At 40.7% G+C, this 25,786-nt stretch overlaps 1 protein-coding gene across 1 annotated transcript in view; it reads left to right on the top strand.

Moving 5' to 3' along the window:
* The window catches only part of RP1 (RP1 axonemal microtubule associated), a 221,844-nt gene that overhangs the window by 42,857 nt on the left and 153,201 nt on the right, over positions 1-25,786 (top strand). Inside the window, exons 4-10 of the mRNA XM_081952551.1 lie at positions 15,211-15,374; positions 17,194-17,280; positions 18,310-18,442; positions 19,991-20,142; positions 21,497-21,575; positions 23,170-23,245; positions 25,565-25,641. Coding sequence (XP_081808677.1) covers positions 15,211-15,374; positions 17,194-17,280; positions 18,310-18,442; positions 19,991-20,142; positions 21,497-21,575; positions 23,170-23,245; positions 25,565-25,641 — 768 coding nt within the window. The remainder of the gene's footprint in view (positions 1-15,210; positions 15,375-17,193; positions 17,281-18,309; positions 18,443-19,990; positions 20,143-21,496; positions 21,576-23,169; positions 23,246-25,564; positions 25,642-25,786) is intronic.

Here is a 25,786-nt window from a genome sequence, read left to right on the forward strand (position 1 = left end):
GAAGACAAACTTTTAGCTTATCAATTTAACACTGCCATTTCCAGCTTAAAATAATCTTGTTCTGTCATCCAGTAATATTTAATGTGATACATGAGTATATATTAGTGCACATATATTTATAATATATTTAACTGTATAACTGTTGACCAAAATTCATCTCCTATAAAATAAAATGAATTAATCCTCCCTCTGCAGAATACCAACCATTCTTTTTTTACACACATAAATAAACTCTACATACATTGTTTTTCCCCTCATTTGAGGGAGGAGGAGACAGAGAAAGAGAAAGAAGAAATGAATGGAGATGGGTTGAAGGGAAAGTGTAGCCTTTGGAAAGCCTTTAGAAAGCAAGAAAAAACTAGATAGTGAAGAAGAGCAGAACTAGATAGAAATTAGGTGATGGCAAGAGATAATTGAATAGAGGAAGAAAGGTGAAAGGAAAAAAACTCCTTGCTTACGTATTGGCAGCTTCCTGAACTGAAATTAATTTCCTCCAAGCACAAATTTAATTATCTGTAACAGATTAATTCAGATGAAAAAAGCAATGGTACAATTATTCCAGCAAGTGAAATAATTTTCAAATTAGAACCATTATATATCAGTGATCATCAGGGAGACGAGTTTCTGTGTCTTTTACTCATAAAATTACAATGCACCAGAGGGAAAGTGGTTTATTTTCCTTATAACTGGGAGTCTGCAGTTGGTTCTTTACATAACTGATTAAATCTTAATAGTAAAGAAACAACTCTTAAAGGCATTAACTGAAAAAGGAGAAAATCAGAGTTAAATAGCCCTTCCGCTCATAAGGCAGATCTTGCTAATTTGAAATTCTTTCTCATTCCTTTGCTTTCAAAGCTATTCTTAACAGCAATTTTAAGAACCTCAATTCACAGTTAATTTTTGCAAAATATCTGTATTTACTGTTAGTAAGTAAAATAATTTTTCTAATGAAACACTACATCCTTATTTTTTGGAAGTTCAAACTAAAGGGGGAAAAAGTAGTTACTAAGTTCTCTCTATCTTTCTCTCTACCTATGCAACTTTATTAAAAAAAAGTGACTATAGTCACTACCGAATAACTAGTGCAACCTAAATAAAGAACAATGTTCCCATAAATCAAAAACATTTCAGAAACAAGCAATAACCTCTTGGCATCACTGAAGTACACAAACCAAGCAAAATGCTCTAAAACATCTTAAATAAACCAAAAGGCCCAATACCTCCACAAGAAGAAGAAAAAAGGCATCATCTACAATATTCAATGCAAGACTGCAATAGCCACTATAAAGGCGTCTGGCAGAAGACTAGCAGAGGACATCCATAAACACCAATTAGCAGCCAGAAAACATGATGATCTAATGGCCCTGTGGCCACCCCCTGCGCACCCAGTCCAAAACTTGGGTAGATTCAATGACAGACAGACAGACAGACAGAGAGAAATAGGGAGTAACCCTGCATTCACTCATGCTGATGATGTTACTTAGTTAGGTAATGAAATGTTCTCAACCAAAGTACCTAGAACTCCACAGCTCATTCCTCATTCTCTTCTATTAAGCTATTTAAAATTTATTTTACGATATTCAAGATCAGAAATACCTGAAATACTTTAATATCTTGATGTTTATGGAGGTAGCCATTTTTGTTCTTCAGACATTAACTACCTATATTCTTTGGCATCTTCCTAAATTCAACGAGATGCAAATTCTTTAGCCTTTGTTCATATGAATCTTAAGAATAGCGCATCTGTTAAGTCCTCGAGGCTGCGACGCCATTGACTATCATTGCCTGCCCCTGATTGGTTGAGATGCATCTACGAGGACCAAGAAGTTCTGCCCTAAGAACGGGGCGGCGAAATCCAAATGGACTCGTGCCCATGGAGCCCGGAGCATGTCCTATTCCCTTATGGGCACAGAAGGGGGAGCCGGTCTAGATTGCTGGCACTGCTGGCAGGTGGCTACCCAGTTTTCTATTTCCTGGTCAATCTTGGGCCACCACACATAGCTTCGGCCCAAACCCTTCATGCGCACAATGCCCGGGTGAGCAGTGTACAGGCAACTTAAAATTGGCGACCTAAGCTTTGGGGGAGCTACCAACCTATTGCCCCATAACAGGCACCCGTTAAGGACGTACAGCTCATGCTGCCGTATATAATAGGGGTGAAACTCAGGATCTACTGGCCCTGTGGCCACCCCTTCCACACCCAGTCCAAAACTTGAGCCAATATGGGGTCTGTGGCAGAGAGCCTGGCAATATCCCTGGCAGATACTGGCATGGCCAACTCTTCAATTAAGAGGACTGAAACTGTAGGAGCAGGGTCCAAAACAGGCGCTGGCAGAGGGCAGTAATTGAGGGCATCAACGTGCCCCAAGTTTTTTTCCTGGCCTATATTGTAGCTGATAATTATACGCCGCTAGAAAGACTGTCCATCTGGACATTCTTGGAGACAAAATCTGAGGAGTCTGGCAATCCCCCACCAGAAGACCCAAGAGGCGTTTATGGTCGGTCACTAAGTGAAAAAAACAACCATAAACGTAAAAACTGCTTTACCCCTGCAACAGCAGCTAGGGCCTCCTTATCCAGCTGACTGTAATTTCTTTCAGCTGCTGAGAGCGTGTGCGAATAATAGGCAATTGGGGCTTCTGAGCCATTAGGTAGGATGTGACTCAGAATGGCCCCAATGCCATAAGGCGATGCATCGCACGCCAAAAGTTAATGGGAGGTGATCACTATATTGCACTAATAAAGATTTGGATGTAAGGACATCCTTAACTGCCCTAAAGGCTTGGGCTTCCTTAGACCCCCAAAGCCAGTCTTGGAGTCCAGGAGCCTATGAAGAGGCTCTGCCAAAGATGCCTTATGGGGTAAAAAAATGGAGTAAAAATTAAGCAGCCCAGAAAGGCTTGCAGTTCAGCCTTAGAGGAGGGTGTGGGGCTTTCTTAATTGCCTCTACCTTGGACGAAGTAGGGTGGATGCCTTTGGAATCAACTAGATACCCCAAAAATTCTACACTGGGGACGCCTACCCTACACTTTTCTTGTTTGAGTTTCAGCCCCGCTTGGTGGAAACAGGTCAGGACTGCTCTTAATTTATCGACGAGCTCAGCTTGATCCAAAGTGGATATAAGCACGTTGTCAAAATAGGGTACCACCCCTGGCAGCCCCTGGAGCATCCGCTCCATTAGGCTCTGGAAAATACCCGGGGCTACACTGACCCCAAATTGCAAGCGTTTACATTTGAAAGCTCCCTGGTGCATTACGATGGTTTGAGCCATGGCAGTGCCTTCGTCCACCGGGAGTTGCTGGTACGCTTGTGCCAAGTCTAACTTGGCAAAAATGTTTCCCAAGGAATGGAGCAGATGTTGAACCACTGGCACTGGATAAGGGTTGGCTTGCAACCCTTTATTAATGATGCATTTAAAATCCCCGCAAATTCTAATACTGCCATCCTGCTTAATAGATATTACTATGGGGGTCTCCCAGGGGGAGTGGTCTACTGCTTCGAGCACTCCTTGTGCTATTAATTTATCTAGCTCTAAATCTACTTTGGGCCGAAGAGCAAAAGGCACTGTCCTGGGTTTTAGATGTATTGGCACCACCTGGGGGTCCAAGTTAAAAGAAATGGGGGTCCCATTATATTTATCAAGCTTGTTGTCAAATACATCCGCGAACTCGCTAGCCAGCATGGTGAAGGAATCTGGAACAACGGAGTGGATGCCGGAGACGTTGAGCCCCAATGCCGAGAACCAGTCAAGCCGCAGTAGTCGTTTGCCTCCAGGAAGCACTTGAACCACTCGAGGTAGGCGTCCCATGTTTCAGTGGCCGGGCTGAATGCCGTGAATGCCAGTAGATTAGCCATCCTTAGAAGGGCAGAACTTGAGGAATTACCCTTGGAGCGACTTCTTGTTGCCTGTGACTTGAGGCAGCTCTTATTAGTGACTTCGCTTTTCCTTTACCTAAGTACTGATCCCATCCTTGTTGCCAGTGTTCTGTAGGGAGAAAGAGGAAGACAGGAACTGAGGCAAGGCAGGTTGAAGCTAACACAACCTTTATTAACAGTATAATACAGCAAAATGTAAGGCAAACCTCGACCTGGCAAACAGCAACATTTGACAGCTGACAGCCCTTTTTATACTAGAGCTGTCAGACACTGAACCAATAGAATGGCTGCATTCTCCTGCCAGCTGGTTGCTCACGTCTCAACCAATCAGGGACCGGCAATGATAGTCAATGGCGTCATAGCCTCGAGAACTTAATACCATCCCCAATAATATGTATTCTCCAAAGTTTCCTTTTAAACATTGAAGAAATATGAAGGGGGAATGGGATGGGGTCAATTAACATTTCTTGGAATAAAGAATAATCAATGATCAGGAGAATTAGCAAAGCAGAATTTCTGAATTTTTATCAAAACTCAAGCAAATGAAAGATAAGTCCATTTATGACTTTCCTTCACCATGGGAAGATCTGACAAATAATAGGACCATGGAGCTAATCTATATTTACCAACTGGTCTCCGTCTTCAGCCTTCACATAATCAACCAAAAACCTGCAGGCATAGTGTTTTTGTTATGCCAGAAAAAAATTCCATTCTTACTGATTTTTAAAAGTTAAATATCTGATTCTTGCTAATATTCTTAAATAAATAAATTTCTAAAGTTGAACAATTATCTGCATACACAGAACTAACATAAGCTGCAAATGGGTATTTATTTTATTTGCAAATTCTGAAAATGTAGAAATATTTTGGACATTTGGGTATGGAACATTGTATTTCTACTCAATAAATTGTGTATGATCTTGAAATACTAAAAACAATAGACCTGCTGAAATGTTCTCGAAATAGCTCAACATCTGGTCATCTCCAAGATCTGCTCCAAAAATTTCTCAGTTGTCTGGAACAGATTTGAAGATGAGAAGAAGCTGGATCAAGAAGAAAGAACTGTTCCTAGTGACTAAAGCTATTTCACCAGGAGAATTGCATCATGTTAAATACATCAGATAAAATGCATACATGCACATAATAGTGAATATCTACTTAAAGGCCAGATTACTATTCAGAATTCTAGTTTTATATTACAATAAATCTCCAAACAGTAAACATGTTAGCAAACATAGTGTGATTCTAAACAAAAAACAAAACAATCTAAAGTTCTAAACAAACACAGATTGCAGAATCGTGTAACTGAAACTATTTAAATGCACAATGCAACTCAAAGGCTATCCGAGGGACCACCCCAGCTCCGGTTGCTTCTCTCTGTCCAGGACAATTAAGCAGAGTGCATTTGCTAGGGATTCCATCCATTTAACAGGATCCATTGTAGGATGCAGAAAGTGTGCAGACCCTCTTGAATGACATTTTCCAGGGCGCTGCTCTGGAGAGTCCAAAGAAGGGGTTAAACACAGCCAATCTGCCCAGAACTGAATTGAAACTTTAAGCCACGCCTCTGGTGCCGACTCTCCCCAGATTTTTTCAATTCAGCTAGCCCAGTAGACGCTTTAAGATTTTCTCCAGTTCTAAGATTGATTCCTTGGACTCTCCAGAGGAAGAATAATTTTTTAAAACAGCATATTTAAGGATTTTTAGAGCAGGCTGGTGAGTTTAAATTTAAGGTTTTTTTCCCCCTTTTTAATTGGGTTTTTCTCACCCTTTCGGCTCTCCTGGAGTCCGGGGCTTTGCTCTGGCTCCTAGAAGCCACAGGCAGCTGTTGGGGGAAGCGTGTGGGTCGGAGTGCCGACGCCAGCGCTGTTGGGGCACCCCTACTGGGGGCCAATTCCCACTGGAAGCCCTCCGTTGCAATTTGTGCTTCTAGCAAGTCAAATTGCTGCGTGGGCTTCCAGGGCAGCCATTTTGGCTTCTTCCCTCTTTAAATTTGGCGCGCAGAGCTCCGGTGAGTTCCGGCCGCCATTTTGGATTGCGCAATCTTCCGGCTTTACTTTTAAAAGTTTTTTGCCGCAGCTGCCTGGTGCCTGGCTCTTTGCAGGAGCCGCGTGGAGTCAGACTTGGCCGGTGTGACCGGCGACCTGGGCCCCAATCCAAGCAAGTGATAGCGGCGTGGGATCGTGGCCTGCTGGGTCGCCTCCCTTACTCTCCTGCAGGCGCTGGGAGCGAATTCTGCTCGCGCCTAAAAGATTCCAAGCTACTTCAGGCCTTGCAGTTTCTCTGTCTCCTCAGGAGCATCGTGCTGCGGTGGGCTTTCTGGAGGTGGTGAGTGGTGGTTTTCCCATCCCCCTACTGCCCCAACCAGTGATTGTTAGCATGGCAGATCAGGCCCCTGAGACTTCTGAGGGTGTCTCTTCCAGAGCCCCTGTAAGAGAGGCCGGGAAAGCAGCCAGGGAGGCCATTAGAGGGAGTAAGCCTTACTCCAGGCATGGCCCCAAGCAGGGCTCAGGCCTAGACAAAGATGCATTAAGGCGACAGAAGGCCTTAGAAAAACAGGTTTCCAAAGCCCAACAGCAGGCCCAATCTTCCCTTTCGGTGTCTCCTGGGGAGCCCTCCAGGGAAATTCCTCCAGCCCAGGGTGGCCCCATTTCTGATAGTGAAGAGGAAGGGGATTCCTTGGCCATGGCAACTTCTCCAGGCCATTCCATGGCTGATCAGGCTGATCTCTTTGCCTGTCCCTCTGATATGGAGGAGGGACCAGCTCCAATGGGGCCCTTAGCCCCTCAACAGCCGATCCCCTGGCCCACTCAAAGGGTTCGCCCCATTGAGGACCAAGGGCCTAACCTATCCACTGAAATGCAGGAAATAATTAACAGGGCCATTTCCCAGGGCATTGAGGCAGGCATGCGAAAAGGTGGCAAGCGCACTCGCAAGACCCACCATTTGCAACCCCAGGAGGATTCCAGAGAGAAGACTCCTAGCCTTCCACCCCCGTCCCTGCATTCTTCAGTGGCCTCTGATGAGTCAGACTGGGAGGAAGAAGAGGATTTTCTTCCTAGGCAGGAAGCTGAATTCTCTGGGGATGAGGCAAGCCCCACCAAAAAGCCGGCCTTTTCAGGCTTATTTAATTTGGATAATTTCAAAACCATTTTAGATAAGGCTAAGATCTCAACTCACATGGGGTCCACCCCCCCAGCTCAGGTGGTTGTAGACCCTGATGATCTATCTGGGGATCTCTTTGAGGAACCCATTTCGGTCCAGGAAATAGTTCCTGTACCCAAGATGTTCCTCAATTTAGTTCAAAGACAGTGGGCGCAGCCAGCTACCATGGCTACCCCCAGCAGCCATGACAAGAAGCTATATACGGTGGATGCCAGCCTGGAGGAGCTGCTCAAGCTCCCTCCTATCGATCCCCCTGTAGCGGCTCTTACCTCCTCTTCTGTGCTCCCTCCTGACCTGTTGGAGGGGCTCAAGGCTGAGGACAAGAGAACCGAAACTGCTTGTCACAAGACCCATCAGGCAGCTGCATGGGCCATTAAGTCCTCCGCTTCAGCCTCCTTTTTCTCCAGGGCGGCTCTCCTGTGGCTGAGGCAGTTGTTGAGGAAGATACCTGCCAAGGACGTTAAAGTCAGGCAGGATATCAATAAAATCATGGCAGCCACAGAGTACACTGCTGATGCCACTCTGAATGCTGCTAAGTTTGCCTCGCGTGCCCTAGCGTCTAATGTTACTTCCAGACGCCTCCTGTGGCTTAGGCACTGGAATGTGGATATGCGCTCCAAATGGAAGCTTGTTACTGCCCCCTTTAAAGGGGACAAGCTGTTTGGTGAGGTCCTTGATCCAGTCCTTGTGGAAAACAAGGACAAAAAGAAAGTGATGCCATCAGTCACCAAAAAGCCTGATCGTAAAGGTCCTGGCTCTTACAGGAGGCAGGCCTTTCGGAACAATGAGCCGTCCACCAGCTCCGCCCCCTATCATCGGGCGTATCCCCAGCAGGGTGAGCGGTCTCAGGACCGTCAGTCCTTTCGAGACAGAGGTCGCCAGCAGCCCTTCTCCAAGCGGCCATTTCGGGGGGGCTCCGGCTCCCGACCCTTTAGGAGGTATAAATGACCATCACAGGTCAGCTCCCATAGGAGGGCGGTTGCAGTTGTTCCACGCCAAATGGGAGCAGACCACGTCGGACCAGTGGGTTCTTCAAACGGTCCGCATGGGTCTCACTTTAGAATTCTGGTCCCCCCCTCCCCGCCACTTCATCCGGTGTCCAGTTCCCTCAGGGTTAGTCAAAAGATCCCTCATGGAACAGGAGATAAGGCACCTCAAGGAGATCAGGGCCATAGAACCTGTCCCAGCAGGCCAGGAAGGAAGAGGGTTTTACTCCATCCTGTTTCTGGTCCCCAAAAACTCAGGAGGGTGGAGGGGGATATTAGATCTAAAGAGGTTCAATCACCACGTGACATATCGCAGGTTCAAGATGCAGTCCCTCCAGTCCATCTTGGGGGCATCAGGCCAGGCGATATACTAACGTCCATAGACCTCAAAGAGGCCTACCTCCACATCCCTATCCGCAAAGCCCACCACAAGTTCCTGAGGTTCTCTTACGCGGGCCTCCATTACCTCCGGGACCACGGGTTCACCATCAACCTGGGAAAAAGTCATCTCGTTCCCACGACCAGACTGAAGCATCTAGGGGCCGTCATCGACACCACCTCGGGCACGGTATCCCTGTCCCCGGAAAGGGTGGCCAGCCTTCGGGAGATGGTCGTTCAGGTGCAGCAGTCACGTCTAGTCAAGGTGGTTCAGCTCTCACAGCTCCTCGGTAAGATGATCTCGTGCCTGTCAATCGTGCCTTGGGCGAGACTTCACTCCCGTCCCCTTCAGTGGCTCCTGCTCCCATATCAAAGAACAAACGAAAGCAGCTCAACAAGACTGATTCCAGTTCCAGCAGAGGTACGTCGCTCTCTAAAGTGGTGGTTGTCTCCGGCCCTGTTAAAGGGGTCGCCATTCAAGGAGCCAGTCAGGCTCACCATCACAACGGATGCCAGCCTGTTCGGTTGGGGGGCCCACTGCCACAACCAGCTAGCACAGGGCAGGTGGTCCCCTTCCGAAGCCGCTCACAGCATCAACTGGCTGGAGCTGAGGGCAGTCAGGCTTGCGCTGAAGCGCTTCCAGAGCACCGTTCAGGGCCACCACGTGCGCATCATGACAGACAATGTCGCCACCAAGGCGCACATCAATCGACAGGGGGGAACGCGCTCCAGATCCCTGATGAAGGAGGCGGAGCTCTTGGGTCGATGGGCGGAGAGGTATCTCCTTTCTCTTCAGGCGGAGCACATCTCGGGCACGAGCAACACCCAGGCGGACTGGCTGAGCAGATCCACAGTCGACCACTCGGAGTGGCGTCTACATCCGCTGCTGTTCCAGCAACTGTCCCAGAGGTTCGGCCTCCCGCTGGTGGACCTGTTCGCCACCGCGGCCAACGCGCATCTTCCGCGGTTCTTCACAAGGTTCCACGACCCGAGGGCGGAAGGAGTCAACGCGCTGCACGGCCCGTGGCCGAAAGGTCTGCTTTACGCTTTTCCCCCGCTACCTCTTCTTCCCAGAGTCATCAGGAAGATCCTAGCAGAGGAGGCGGAGGTGCTGCTGGTAGCACCGTACTGGCCCAGGAGAACCTGGTTTGCAGACTTGGTGAGTCTTTCGATCACACCACCGTGGCGGATTCCTCCACAGGACATCTCTCTCAGCCAGGGGGCCCTTCAACATCCAGAACCCCAGTGGCTGCAGCTGGCCGTCTGGCACTTGAGAGGGATCTCCTAAGCAGAGGCAAGTTGTCAGACAAGGTGATTGGCACCATCCAAGCGTCACGACGGCAGTCCACGACGCGCATCTACGACGCCACTTGGAAATCCTTCGCCAGCTGGTGCACGGCTCATGATACGTCTGCGCCCCTTGCTTCGGTTCCTGTCATCCTGGACTTCCTGCAGGAAGGTTTGGACAAGGGCCTGGCACCTAACACCCTGAGGCGCCAGGCAGCAGCCCTGTCAACCATCCTCTCAGTTGAGGGCTACGCATCTCTTGGCCGGAATCCGACCATCCGCAGTTTCCTCAGGGGAGCGACCAACCTGAGACCCCCAGTGGTCCACAGATACCCATCTTGGGATCTCAATGTAGTGTTGCGGTCCCTCATCGGGCCCCCGTTTGAGCCCATTAAGACGGCCAGTCTCAGACACCTCACATTCAAGACGGTTTTTCTGGTCGCTATCACGTCTGCTCGTCGCATATCGGAACTGGCTGCCTTGTCAGTCAGAGAGGACTTGTGTCTCATTCGTAACGACAGAGTAATCCTGAGGCTGGACCCTTCCTTCAGTCCGAAGGTCAATTCCGGGTTTCATCGGGCGCAGGAGGTGGTCCTTCCGGATTTTTGTCCGCATCCTCGGCACCCGAGGGAAAAGCGCTGGCACATGCTGGATGTGCGCAGGACTATTCGCAGATACATCAAGCGCACGGCCAGTTTTCGGAAATCCGAATCTCTATTCGTCTCCTTTCAACCAGCCTCTCAAGGCAAGAAGGTCTCTTCATCTACCATCGGCGGATGGCTGCAAGCCTGCATTGCGCTTGCCCACGTTTTACAGTCCGTTCCAGTGCCTCGCAATATCACAGCACATTCGACTAGAAGCGCCGCCACCACAGCTGCCTGGTCTACACAGGCACCGATTGAAGAGATCTGCAAGGCGGCCACCTGGACTTCTCTGTCTCCATTTGTCCGAAATTACAAACTGGACAGTTTTGCATCGGCGGAAGGGGCCTTTGGGAGGCGTGTTCTTCAGGGCATCCATACCAGCGGAGCGACCCTGATGGCTGAGCCTTCCCGCCCTAGTGACAGTTAGCTTGGGCATGTCCCTTCTTTGGACTCTCCAGAGCAGCGCCCTGGAAAATGACCATTGTCTTACCTGAAGGGTCCTTTTCAGGGCGCTGCAACGGAGAGTCCACCCCGCCCTGGGGTCTATTCTCCGCTGGTGTTTGTGAAGTCACAGTGTTGTTTGTTGTTTCTGTTATTGTTGTTGGACTATTTTTGACTTGTTCCATATTAGACTTCCAGTTGAAGTTTCAGCGCGCAACTGTTCCACGTCTTCATTGAATAAATCTGGGGAGAGTCGGCACCAGAGGCGTGGCTTAAAGTTTCAATTCAGTTCTGGGCAGATTGGCTGTGTTTAACCCCTTCTTTGGACTCTCCGTTGCAGCGCCCTGAAAAGGACCCTTCAGGTAAGACAATGGTCATTCTCTCAGAGATTTGCACAGCTTCCATCTCCATGATATTTAAACCTGCTGTAAACCTGATTGTTTTCCTAGACCTTCTGGATGGGTTGGGGGAGGTGAAGCATTGCTATGTTTCTTTGCTGACTTGGTATCTTGTTTTTCCAGTCAGCTAAAGTTCTTTTTACTTGTTTCTTCATACGTTGGTTTTTATTTTTAAACTTCCCAGAGTCCCCATGAATTTGGCTACTGTAGTGTCTAAATTTATATGGATGGATGCATAGAAAGATACAGAGAGATAATAATTTTCATATCTCTCTGCCAATCCCATTATTTCTGGTTCATATTTACTGACAAGCCAATGATAGCTATGTTTTTGTGTAAATAAAAATGTACATTCTGTTAAAACAATGTTTATCATTAAGCTGCAAATATAAAGGAATACCATTGGTTGAAAGACTCTATTCCTGTGATTCTGGAGACATGGAATCCTCTGGACATATCCTTCTTTGCTGCTCTTTTTATAGAGACATTTGAGAGAGAAAAAATATTTTCCTATTAATTAATAGGCATCCTGACCATTCCGGTACTGTTTACCTTCAGTGGTTGCTTAAAGACAAACTTTGTGGTCACAGCACAGATAGCTAGATTCTGCACAACAAGAAGTTCTCTGGAACTTTATGAATACGCCATTATAACCATTTTATACAATTAATGCACCAAATCTTTTGATATTATCACCCTGTTGCATTTTAGTACCTAATAACTATAGGATTCACAATTTAAGGATTAATGTCACATTATAGCTTAGGCTGTGCTCTTGTTTACATGCAACTGATAGATAGGCTGCCAAATTATGATTTTAACATATGTTTTATTTGTTATTTGTTATTATTTTATTCTAAACTTTCAATTATATGCTCTTTGAGTATTTTTAATTGCATTAGTATTTGTTTGTAATACATATTTTGAATTTGAATATCATTAAACTTACTGTAGTGTCCTGCACAATAAAACTATGAACAATAAACTGAATTACTATTATGAAGCTGTGATATAACTGTGATATAAGTAAAATAAAGAAATTCTGATTAATTTGAGTCCTAATTTGCTTGTGAGGTCAACAATCTAAATTGAAGGCCAATGTCAGGCTTGGTGACATTACAGGTAGCTGATTGTAGGAATGATTTTTGTAAATCAAAGTTGTCAATTTATTTTTTTCAGCACCTGTTTTTGCAAGATGTAAATCACTACTATTCTCAGTTTATGGAACAGCGATAAGAAAATATATCTTTAGAGGTTAACCATGTAGTTGACTTCATATGTGCAAATCTATATTTACTAGACCAAAACGAGGCTTCAGATGAGATTATTAGGGCACAATAGTAAACATGAATCAGGTATCTGATCTTGTTGTCAGCATGGATTTGGTTTAATCACATAAAAATTGTAATTGAGTTGAGGTCTGGTGTACCATGGAAGATGCCCCCATAGCAAATATTCCTGTAATATGCAAAACAATCTGACCACTCACATTCTTCTTGGGGTCATTAATAGAAATTTCCTTTCACCATTTTTGACTCTATAATATTAAGATAGATTAGTAAACTAGAGACGGTATTACTTCACTGGTATATATAATAAGAGGTTTATATATAACACTGTACAGGTACAAATCAAACTTACTTAGCAATGCATTGAATATGTTCTGTCCTACAGTTTTAATACATATGGATTACGATGTCACTTTCCTTCCAGGAATTCAATGCAATACAATGCAATAGAATCCCCTCCCCAATGTTTATCTTTACAATATAAAACTGGTGTATGCGTGTTGGGATAGATTTGGCTGACCTAGTGCTGGCTGACCAAGTTACTTGATGAACTTTATGGAATGGATTTGAATTTGGCTCACCATAGTCATAACACAGAACTTTAGTAACTACACCAATTGCTGACTATAACAACTGAATATGCAGAGGGATGTTTTGGAGCCACTTGTTAGAATAGGAATTATTGACTAAAAAAAGAGAAAGAGAAATAATAAGATGATCTGAAATCGAGAAAATGAGAAATTTGGATGTGGTTTAACTTATTTTTTTCTGAGTTTTACAGAGACATTCTTATAATACAGAGGGACACTAGCGAGGGATGATTAATGTATGGTTAGGGTACAAAATCTGTGTTGCAAAAAATCAAGATGTTTTCTGGATCTTTACTTTTCTGAATCCTTTTGCTGCCATTTAGTGGATGTCAATTTCTTTTTGCAGGATCTCCCTTTTTGTAGCAGCCTAGATGTGAAAGGCCATTTTCTGTCTCATATTGCAAAGTACAGTTATGAGAAGAAATCAGGGACGTGCGGTCAGGGGAGGCAGGGGAGGCAGAGCCTCACCGCTCTCATCATGAAAAGAAAAAAAAAGGGAAAAGGGAAAAGGCACACGTGGTCCGATTCCCTGCCTTCCTGAATCAACATGAAGGGGACCGCGGAGCACGCTCCGCCGGCTCGCACTCTGCGGTCCCCTTCATGTTGACTCAGGAAGGCGGGGAATGGGACCACGTGTGCAGGAGGCTGAGGCAGCCTCAGCCTCCTGCACACGTCGTCCCATTCTCTGCCTTCCTGATGACATCACCAGCCTCACCAGCCATAAACCTCACCGCACATCACTGGAAGAAATAGGGAAAGCTGTTTATGAAAAGCAGAAGCAAAAGCAGAAGCACATTTCTTATTTATTAGAAAAGCAATAGTTTAGAACTGCTTAATAAAATCTGTATGTCAGGGTTCTTTGTATTAAGACAAGGAACTAAGAGGTACCAGTTAAATCTCCCAAGGATACAATTATTTTCTACCTTCAGAGAACCAGAAGAAGTACAAACTATTTGGAAGGAACAAAATATTCCTTTATCTTTGATATCAAAGATTCAAGTTTTGAAACAAGATTTTTTTTATTTTTCTTTCTTTAATACTGCTCTGTTGAACTAACAAATGAACATAACGCTGCATTTTAACAGTGAAGAAAATCCTTTATTAAAACATAATTCTATGCAGATATGTTGCTGCTATCAATAGTAATGCAAGTGATTATGGAAGCACAAATATCAGGACAAATGATCCAATATAAACTGCCTATGACAGACTTTTTTCCTGAATAACTAAGAGAGAAGATAAGAAGATGGGCCACAATTAAATATGACTGTTTTACATTCCAGTCAGGTTTGTGGTAAAAAAGATTTGTGTAAGGAAAACTGGTTTAATTTAACTGGTTTCAGATTCCTTTTCCAAAGGGCAAAAAGGAGGAGAACAAAGAAAAGATCTTGCAAATTGTGTTTACTTTTAAGCATATATTCAGATGAATGCTTTATTGATACTCTACACAATACCTGAATGCTGAATAAGAAGACAGTGAACTTAAATTCCACCCTTCTCTGCGTTTATATAGCTTGAACTGAAAATTACTTTCACTGTATCAACTTCTAAGGATTATTTGGTGTTCAATTTCAGCAGGTATTCATAAATATTTGGGATTGTCTTGTTATATATGCTTTAGAGACACACTTTACATTGTTTAATCTTATTTCCTAGTTATTGAAGGAGATATTGAATTTTTATTTTTTTAAATGACACTGCCCTTAATTTTATTATTGTAAGTGCTGCCATTTTAAATTAATTTATGCACTGTATTAAGGGATTAATATTATCACTCTTACTGTTGTTGTAAATATAATTCAGATATGTAATCCACAAACTCCAGGAAGTATATTTTGGTGTATATTATTTTTACAAATAATGTATATTAATGTCACATTGTTATAATTGTTTTAAACAATTTTTCATCTGTTTAAAAAGCTGGAAGCAGTATACAAAATAAAATGAAAGCAATTTTCAATATACACCATTGAGTAAAACAGCCAATAATAAACCAGCTGCTATAAACCAAGATGTGCCTAGAGGTGTAAAACATTAAAGAAAAAGGTTAAGTAATTTGAAGTTCAGGTCTCTTAGAACTGACTTAGGGAAGAGCTGATCTCACAGGGATTCCCAGTGAGAAACATAGTTTTAAATAACTTTTTATGTTTCTGTAGCAATGAAATGGAAGGTAGTAATTCTTACCAGCGACCAGCCATCTTCAGGAACGAGCTCGCAAGTTTATATTACTTTATATGGGGAGCAAGGCAATTCAGGAGCTATCTTTCTATATGGGGAAGACAAAAAAGTCTTTGAAAGAGGAAGCACAGATACTTTCATGGTAAGATATTTATTATAACAAGAATTTAGAATAATGCCATTTAATTTAAATTTCTTATTTGTTTAATATCAGTGATATGTGACTGCATGGGAAACAGTATCATTTGAGTATCATTGTGTCATTTTCTGTTTTCATTTACCACAAGACTTGAGCCAAGTAATTCTATTTAAATTATATTAATTGCAATAATAGTAACAGCATTTAGACTTATATACCGCTTCACAGTGCTTTACCACCCTCTCTAAGTAGTTTACCGAGTTAGCATATTGCCCCAACAATCTGGGTTTTCATTTTACCGAACTTGTAAGGATGGAAGCTGAATCAACCTTGAGCTGGTCAGGATCAAACTCCTGGCAGTGGGCAAAGCCAGCCTGCAACACTGCATTCTAAACACTGTTCATAATAATGTAGCTGCTTCAGTTTGTCATACAACTCAACAACAGCTACAATGAATACAATTTGTTATTGTTTTTACTCTTTGATCCTTAGCTTGGTATTTACTTGAGAAGACTGTATAAACAAATTGGTAGGACTCATTCAAATGACTGGTTTTTCTTACTTATGTGACAGCTAATTCTCACATGGCAAAAAATACAGCTTGATATCAGTCTGTTACTAAAAGAAGAAAGAAATGGTAACTGCCTTCTGCTCAAAAGAATGGGGCATCAGGGCCAATGCATAGGTTGGGTTGGGGAAAGAGCAGAAATCATTTCAAATTTTTATTTTACTGTAAATAGTGATTATATTTTATATACAACAGTAAGTGAAAGTATATCATAATGCCTAATAAGTTATTTTTTTTCAAAAATAAGACTGCTTATCTGAACTTAAGTATGCTTCAACATCTATTTTAGATTCTCTCTCTCTCTCTCTCTCTCTCTCCCTCCCTCCCTCCCTCCCTCCCTCTCTCTCTCTCTCTCTCTCTCTCTTTTAAGCTGAAGGAAATTTTGACTACTAACACACTAGCACACATTTCTGTATCTGCCTTTGCCCCTTTCCTGAATATAAATCTAGTGAAGATAGTAATAACAGCTGTAGCCAATTAATTGGTAGATATTGCTGTTTGTTGTTAAGGGACAAGTAGATCAAATGGGGAGGTGTCAGAGCTTTTAAAAGAAAGGAAGAATCAGAAATGGAATATTTTTGGAATTCCATTGGCCAGATGTCTGGCTGCCTTTTGTCTATTCAAAAGTATGGGACAAAAAAGATTCAAATTGAAATAACGGCTGCTGGCAGCTCATAGCACTATGAGTTTATTTTGTGCTTTGTCAAAATAGTATCATTTATGACTACACAAATATAATTGCGTCATTTTGAATTTAATGAAACTTAGTTCCTGAAAAATGTAGATTAAACTGAACAATAATTACTATAATAAAAGAAATTAATCAGTAATCTTCATATGCTGAAATAACTCTGGCCTCTAAAGTGTTCATTTTAAGCCTTTGAATAATTGTCAAACGTTATTCTAGTGAACACACTATTCCTCACAATTATGGTCTTAGAGGTTCTGTTTGATTGCATTATATTTCAGTCTTCACAATGTCTGAAGTTTATGATCATTAAGATCCAAATAATTTTGAGGGCAACATGTTGGGAAGAGATACATGATTACCTAGGTTTGCTTTAGTATGAAGTAAAATTCAAAGTAACCTCATATTTTAATTTAAAAATATAAAGGTTTTTCCTCTGGAATTTCCCTACAAGTGTTTTGATTAGAAAAATATTATCAACCTTATATAGTTAAAGAAGTTATAGTAGCATTTTTTTAAAAAAAGATATTTGATCTACTATTTGATTTGCTATATTATGTGAACAGATTCACACGGAAGATTTGGGAGATCTATACAAAATACGGATAGGACATAATAATTCTGGAGAAACCCCTGCGTGGCACTGCAAAGAGGTGACATAAATTAATACTATTTATTTATTTAGGTCTATCTGCCACTCTAATGATAAATGAACTGCAAATACTGTAAACCCCTTGTTAGACTTGAAAAGCTTAGAAAAATGAAAATATCACCCAAAATATCAGTCATGAACATACTATGTGCTAGAATATGATCAGAGTGCTAGGATATAGAATGTTGGTCTCTAGTTTTGCGATTGAAAGAATGAAAATTTAAGGAATGGTCAGCTATTTGAAAGACATGTTTCCAAATATATTTTCAAGTAGAGGCTACATAATGCGACACAGTGTATAATATCAGTGACACTGAATGAGGTATCACATTGCATTATTGATTTTTGCTTATGTCCCACCAAATGAGTGTCAACTCATAGAAACCACACAAATAATTGTTTTCCAGGAGGTTCTGTCCAGTGGTGGGATTCAAATTTTTTTACTACTAGTTCTGTAGATATGGCTTGGTGGGCGTGGCATGGCTTGGTGGGCGTGGCATGGCTTGGTGGGCATGGCAGGAGAAGGATACTGTAAAATCTCCATTCCCTCCCTACTCCAGCGGAAGGTTACTGCAAAATCCCCATTTCCTCCCGATCAACTGGGGCTCGGGAGGCAGAAAATAAATGGGGGTGGGGCAAGTTAGAGGTGGTATTTACTGGTTCTCCAAACTACTCAAAATTTCTGCTACCCCTTCTCCAGAACTGGTCAGAACCTGCTGAATACCACTTCTGGTTCTGTCCCAATTTGGTCTTTTAAGAGCTCTGCTTGGAACATGTAGTTCAGAGAGAGCATCTTAACATGGACAATCAACTTATTTCATTTGTTGGCAATTAGACTCTTATAAATTATCCTCCCCTGCTGGGCAGAGAAAAATAAATATTTATGAACATCCACAAACACATACATACATACATACATACATACATACATACATTCACACACTCAAACACAAATAACTTGGATGCCATCCTAATTATGCTTTAAGTGTGAAGTTAATATAGTCTCTAGTTTCAATTGTCTGTCTTTCAGCTGCAATTGCAGAATATTGTTACAGGGGAAAAATATGATTTCTCTGTTGAAAAGTGGCTGACGCAAGCTCAAGATGAAGGTGAAATCAGTCAGGAACTTCCTGTTTTGCATCAGGGACACCCCGTTCTTCCAGGTAAGCTTCCAGAATAACAAGGTGATTGCTCAGTTCTGCTCATTGAGTAATTTCAAGATATTTATGTGTAAGAATTTATGTTAAATATAAATTTGAATTAAATCAAGTAGAACCTCTGGTCACAACCATAATTCGTTCCATAACCTAATTTTGCAATTTAGTGCTTACCCAAAAAAAATAAATGGTGCTGAAGGCGAAATCTGTCACAAAAAAATATTTTTGGGTGAATTTTTTGGTTGGAACCCGATTTGGTTGTGGTCAGAAGCGTTCGTGACCAGAGGTTCTACTGTATATAAATATTATATATATTTCAAAGACAGTAATGCAACGTGCCACAATTAATACTGCCAAAGTTTAAAATTCCATGATGGTGCCAGACATATCAACCAATGTCTAGCCATTGAGATCATTATATGCATAGACCAGGGGTGTCCAAACTTGGGAACTTTAAGACTTGTGGACTTCAACTCCCAGAATTCCCCAGCCAGCATGGGGAATTGAAGCATGGGGAATTGAAGTTGAAGTCCACAAGTCTTAAAGTTCCCAAGTTTGGACACCCCTGGCATAGACTATCTACAGGTTTTCAAGCAGCAGTTTTCAAGGACGGTGATAGGAAAGGAACAACAAATGAAATGGATAAGTCTTTTATATAAGTCACATTTTACATTCATATGCTTCATAAGAAGTGCACCTCAAAAAGACAAATAAGGTATCAATGGAAAACAAGGAGCAAGAGTAGCCAAAAGGATGAATAAAACTGGAATAATACCTATATGAGAATCAGTTACTAAAAATTGGGGTCATCCATTGAAAGTGAATATAGAAGAGTCCGGACAAATAAGTATTTATACAGCCCAAACAACTTTTCTTCCACAAGATATAGAGATAGCTACCAATTTAATACTTTTGAGGGGTCTAAATATATTTCATGGTAGGAAACACTTAATAGTTGTAAACATGATTAGCAGTTGGGTTGGCCACTGAAGGAGAAGAATGATAAGTTAGTTATGTCCTTGGCTTGATACACAGTTCCAGAGCATTTGTTTTGTCAGGTTTCAACCTCAGGGACAAACAGATTTATTTGTTTCTGTCTGTCCTGCCTGATGTGGTAGGAGAGATAGGTAGGAGAGCAGGTTGCATTTCCCAAAATCCAAGGAGTATTGACAAGACTTCAAAGAAAAGCCTTTTCTGTCATGATAGCTCCATTCTGGAACATCATCCCATAAAATTAGATTGGCTCACACACTGCGGACCTTTTGTAAGTATTTGAAGACCTGGTTCCGTGCCTGAGCCTAGGGTTCCAGATGTGGAATGGAACTGATCTCTTGGGTGTGTTGAGGACTTGTTATGGTTCTCCAACCACTACATGTTTTATTTTAATTTATCCATGTTTTAATTGTTTTGAATTGTGAGCCAACCAGAATCATGTACTTTAAATGGTCAGCTAGATACAAGGAATAAATATGATATTGATACATGTTGGACAGCAGTTAAAATATTTGTACACAGCATAATGTTGGTAAATTGCTATCTTTTTAAAATTTTCAGTGGCAATGTACAAGGTGCATGTAGTAACTGGTGATCTCTGGAATGCTGGGACAGAAGCTGATATTTACATAGCAATCAATGGAGAAAAAGGTGACACAGGGTGCCGACAGCTGCATAGGTCAATGAAGTCTCAAAAACACATGAAAGGACAAGTGAGTGAATTCCCATAAAACAAACTTCTAAATAAGTATACTGTATATGAAAGTCCTTTTTTTACCCGAAATGTAGTAAAAAAAATAAAGGTTTCCCTGTCAGTCATATCCAACTCTAGGGCATAGTGCTCCGTTTCTTGGCCAAGAGAACCATCATTGTCCAAAGACATTTCCATGCTCATGTAGCCAGCATGGCCGAGGCCCATGGAACACTGTTACCTTCTGAACAAAATGGCACCTATTTATCTACTTGCATTTGCATGCTTTCTAACTGCTATGTGGACAGGAGCTGGGGCATAACAAGAGCTCATCCCATTGCATGGAGCTCAGGTCTCAAACTTGTTACTTTCTAGTTGACAAGCTTGTCAGCTAGAAGGTAACAGGTTTGGGACCTGCTGAGTGATTGTGCCCAAAATGTATTTTTTGTCTTTTTCCCCTAGCCATTTAGGTCCAGTTGAATTGAGTCCCATTTTTGTTTTCTAATTTTTCCATTTGGCTCACCATTTTATATATTGGGGTATTTGAACAACACCGGTTACCTTTTTGTCAGTGTTCTCTTGTACACTACCTAAAGTCACATTGTTTGAGTTGAGCACTCAACTCAATAAATAAAATGCATAATAAATAAAATGAGTTCATGTAAATATAACATTTTTCACAATTCAGCAATGGCTATTAATTTGTATAGATCTGCATCACAAACAAAATGTATTAAAAATAACTTCACAGAATTATAGAATTATACACGCCCACACTCCTGTATATTTTAGGAAAGAAGGTGGATTAAATATGATTATGTTCTGTTCCTTGTCTTTTAGCCAAAAAGATATGATTCCCTTTGGTATTTTCAAGCATAAAAATGCTAAACATCTATTTACATATAAAACGTACAGCAAATGTACAGAACAGTTATTTGTGGGGAAAAGAAGAAATTGCACCTTAAATTTTTAGCAGGAAAAATAAGTACTTCCAGAACTGCTAAGTCAATTTAGCTTTAATGTAGCAATTTTTTGACCATGTTAGCTTCCCTCCTTTAGTTAGCCTGAGGCAGTATAACCTTATAAAATCTAAATTTAAAGAAAAGTATAAACATTTTTAGTGTGTGTTTGTGGCTTTAAAAATGATTTACCATAGTTTAATTCAATTAATTGGAGTAAAATGTCTTATTGATTTTCTTATCTTGTGCATTTAACAGTAATTGATTAAAAGTATTTTTTTATTGCTTTTTTCATATAAATGGAAACTTGTTTAGGGTTCATGTTTCACATTTGCATATGTGGGTTACTTGAAAGAGAATGAGGGAAGACAAACACAAACTCTTAAAATTAAATGCATGTTATTTACTTGATTGCAGACTGATACATTCTCACTTGAAGCTGTGCACCTTGGACATTTATATAAAATTGTTATAGGACACAATGGACTTGGCTCAGGTCAGAAGTTTAAAAATGTTTATATACTTCAATGACATAAAATAGAATATTTGAGTTTAGGAATCAAGATTTTTGAAGAAAAAGCAGCACCCATTTATGGAAAGCAAATTATTATGTGAGATCTGTGCATCCTTCCCTAGCACTGCTTCTGATGCCTGTGAAAAATAAACATTGTTTAACTTTTACACATTATATGCACATTTTGTACATGATTTTTTTTCAGACTCCACATAGAAAGTCTTTTCAATAATTTTATTTTATTTGTATAAATAATTTCAGTTTTCAATTTAGCTTGTTCAAACTATTCTGTTCGTAAATTTCTTTAAATTGATTCTTAAGTATTAGAAATTATTTATTTTTTATTTTATTTTACACATAGTACTTGTGTAAGAATAATAAACTGGTTTTCAAAAATGAAATACAGGTATACAATTGTAATCAGAATACTAAAAGCATAAACCAAAGGAAGGGCAAATTTGCATCTTACATAATTAACATAATTACAGTATTTAGAAAGCTGTATGTTCCTTCAGAAAAATGGATGGTAAGAGAGTTGGGACAGATAGTGTGGCTCACATAGCCAAATACCTGAGCATGTTTTTCAATGCTTCGCAAAATCTTAAAAAGTGGGCTGATACATTTTTGGAGATAATTAGAGATAGTATTAGACCCAACCATTCTAGGACCATGTAAGTTAATATCTACCATTTCCCAGCAAAAGCTTTTTGTTTCTGAACCTCCTTCAAGAAAAATAGGTATGAAATTTCTCTGATCTTTCATAACTAGAAAATGAGCTTTAATATTCTATACTTTTTTGAACATCTGGACTATCTTCAAAGGTAAGCTTTAGCATGATATATTACATAATCTGGGATACTAAGGCCCAGATTTCTACTGTCAGGTTACCCTGATTTTGCTAACAAGCCAATCACAACTATAAGTGATATCTCCTTGACACCAGAGGTGGTATTCAGCAGCTTCTGACCAGTTCTGGAGAGGCGGTAGTGGAAATTTTGAGTAGTTCGGAAAACCGGTAAATACATATCACCATTGACTGCCCCTGCCCCTGATCTATTTTCTGCCTCCTGAGTCCCAGCTGATCAGGAGGGAATGGGGACTTTGCAGTAACCGTCCCCTGGAGTGGGGTGGGAATGGAAATTTTACAATATTCTTCCCCTGCCATGCCCACCAAGCCATGCCATGCCCACAAAACTGGTAGTAAAATTTTTTTGAATCCCACTACTGCTTGACACACAAAAGTTTAGAACCTTTCCTAAACAATCTACATTTGTATGGATCAGTTTCCATTTATCAACCTAAAGAGGTATGCACTTTGTATTGCAAATTGTTCTGGGGTCACAGCTGTCTTGAATTGGAGATAAGAAATACAATAAACAAATAAGCAAGCAAGTGAATATTGCAGCACTGTATGCATTATTTAAATGCAATGCAAAAATGGCTAAAGTCTGTGTGATACTCTTATGAAGTATATAAGCTTGCACTTGAGAATGAGTCAGCCCAGAGTTATCATGAGATTGTAGTGATATTAATACATACTTGACTTGATTTCACTATTATTTATCTTCTTACTTAGGAAATGGTTGGTTTCTGGAGAAAATTGTTGTCCAGGATCCTATCACAAACTCAGACTATATCTTCCTATGTTACAGGTTTGTTCAGTTTATTTTTTAAAAAAATATATAATAGCCATTTCATAGTGTTGTATATCTTATTGGGATGACTAAGATAAAAAAGCAAAGCACTAAGGAATTGACAATTGAAGGTCCTTCTGGCTGAGGGAGTTTTCCAGGACTAGCTGCTCAGGATCTTTTTCCAACTTTTTGATGTTTGGGAAAGATGAGGAGCAGGCAAACACTAAGGAACAAAGTTCCTTCAGCCTCAGATTCCTTAAAAACTACTCTCAACTATCCCTCAAACCTGCAGTAATTGCCAAACTGAACTTTCAAACAGTTGAGTGATAATGAGAAAAAAAAATCTCAGTTCAAATGAAATCCCATGTGGCATTCTCATTTCAATTCTTCCTTGAAACACTATTGAGTGAATTTCAGATATTGTTCACTTTTGCAATGGATCTTAAACTTCAGCCACAATAGAATATCTCTTACGTAGTTTCCTGCATTCCAGGATTTGAATACAAAATTAAATATGTATCAATATGCAAGGCATCTAAAATACAGGTGTGCATTCACAGAGATATGCAAACCAGTACTGTATTGCAGATGGTAAAACTCTACATGATACACATATTACATAAATACTCAATTGTGGTAGCAGGCTTCCAAAATAAGATGTGTGATCTCATGCATCACATTGCCCTCTCTTGGCAGGCCAACAGCACCTATCGCCGTCTCTTGGCAGGTTATCACACAGTCTTTGAAAACAAAGTTTGGCTGGTTGATTGTCCTTTGCTAGAAAAATAATTCTACTAATGGAAAAACTTTATTGACTTCATTGAGATCTGAACATATGAGCACTTTTGTGTCAAGCCCTAAATCCTATGCTTCAGCAGTTATCTGTAAGACAGCAGCTAGAATACAAACATTCTGATGATCATTAGATGTCAGCCATACTTAGATTCACTGGAGAAGAGCCTAATGCTGGGAAAGATTGAGGCAAAAGAAGAAAAGGACGAGAGAGAATGAGGTGACTGGATGGAGTCACCAAAGCAGTAGGTGAGAGCTTAAAAGGACTCCAGAGGATGGTAGAGGATAGGAAGGCCTGGAGGAATGTTGTCCATGGGCCGCAATGGGTCAGACACAACTTCACAACTAACAACAACAATACTTAGATTTTTCTCTTTGCTACAGTTAATGGTCATATAGAATTTTACAGATATATTAGTCCTAAGGGAAGACCACAAATTGAATTCATGAATTCATGTTTTCAGCAACTGGTATAGAAATGTAAAGTGCCTCTGATACCTGAGATAAATATATATCTACTGCTAGTGATATACTAGCAGTTTCAAGTTTTATATTCTGCTTGAAATCAACATGACTCCTGTTCAAGTAGCAAATTCAGGGGCAGTTTACTTCTAATTGTTTTCATGTGCACATACAGAAAATCTGTTGTGTATTTGAAATTATATATTTTAATTACACCAGGCGTTAATTATACTTCATGATTCATGTGCCTGTGATGGCAAAATCTTGCCAAAATATCTGCTGTCTTGTAAAATAATCTTTGTTACTTCTGGCTTTAAATGGTGGCTATTCAAGGAAGACTGTTTCCAAATTATGGTATATCACATTTAAGGTACTTTATCTAATCTTAGATCATGCAGCTCAGCACATTGATTTGTGGCTGTTTTATTTTTATGTATGCATACATTATGTATGTATATATGCTTTAAAGTGTATATAACAATAATAAGTATGAAAAAGTGAATATTTATTTATTCTTGGTAACTTATGTGCACTTTAATGGCATAAAACTGAGCAGCTTATACTGCAGTGTCATAAACTCTAAAAAAGTTACAGGAATAAATTCTTGAAATGCAATATAATTGTAGGAATATTTTGTCCATATCAATTATATATTCACTTTGCTTAACTCAAATATCTTCATTTCCTGTCTCAATCTATTGCTACTGGTACTTTTAAAAATAGACTATCCTCTCCTTTTTCTACCATCAATGACTGCAAGAAAGTTTCTGTACAGTCTTAAATATATTCTTTTTCATATAGAAAATAATTTGTTCATGCTTCTGTATGCATGCTTGTATCTTTTCAATTCTTCATTCTGAGATATGCATCAGTTTAATGAATTTTCTGTTCAAAATTTTCAGCATCTCTGGCCTGATTTTTATCCAATCAGGTAGTCATGTTTTTCTGTATAATCAAGAAGTAGCACTTAAGGTGCAACCCTGATTTCATGCATCTAAAGTTTTTAATTAATAAAATATTAATATTTTGGTATAAATAGTAGTATGTCATTATATTATTACATAATATATTTCTCCCCAAAAGATGGCTAGATCAAGGAGAAGATGATGGCAAAATTGTCAGAGAACTTTATGTCATTGATAATTACACCATTGCAAAGAGTAAGTATAAGCCAAAGTCCTTGGGGAAGGACATTCTCTGAAAAAATCATTGTATATTTGTATTGTGTTGTGTTGCGTTGCGTTGCATTGCATTGCGTTGCATTGCATTGAGTTGCATTGCACGGCATTGCACTGCACTGCATTG

The sequence above is a fragment of the Natrix helvetica genome (genome assembly GCF_964273705.1).
Source record: "Natrix helvetica genome assembly, chromosome: 4".
Taxonomy (NCBI): Eukaryota; Metazoa; Chordata; class Lepidosauria; order Squamata; family Natricidae; genus Natrix; species Natrix helvetica.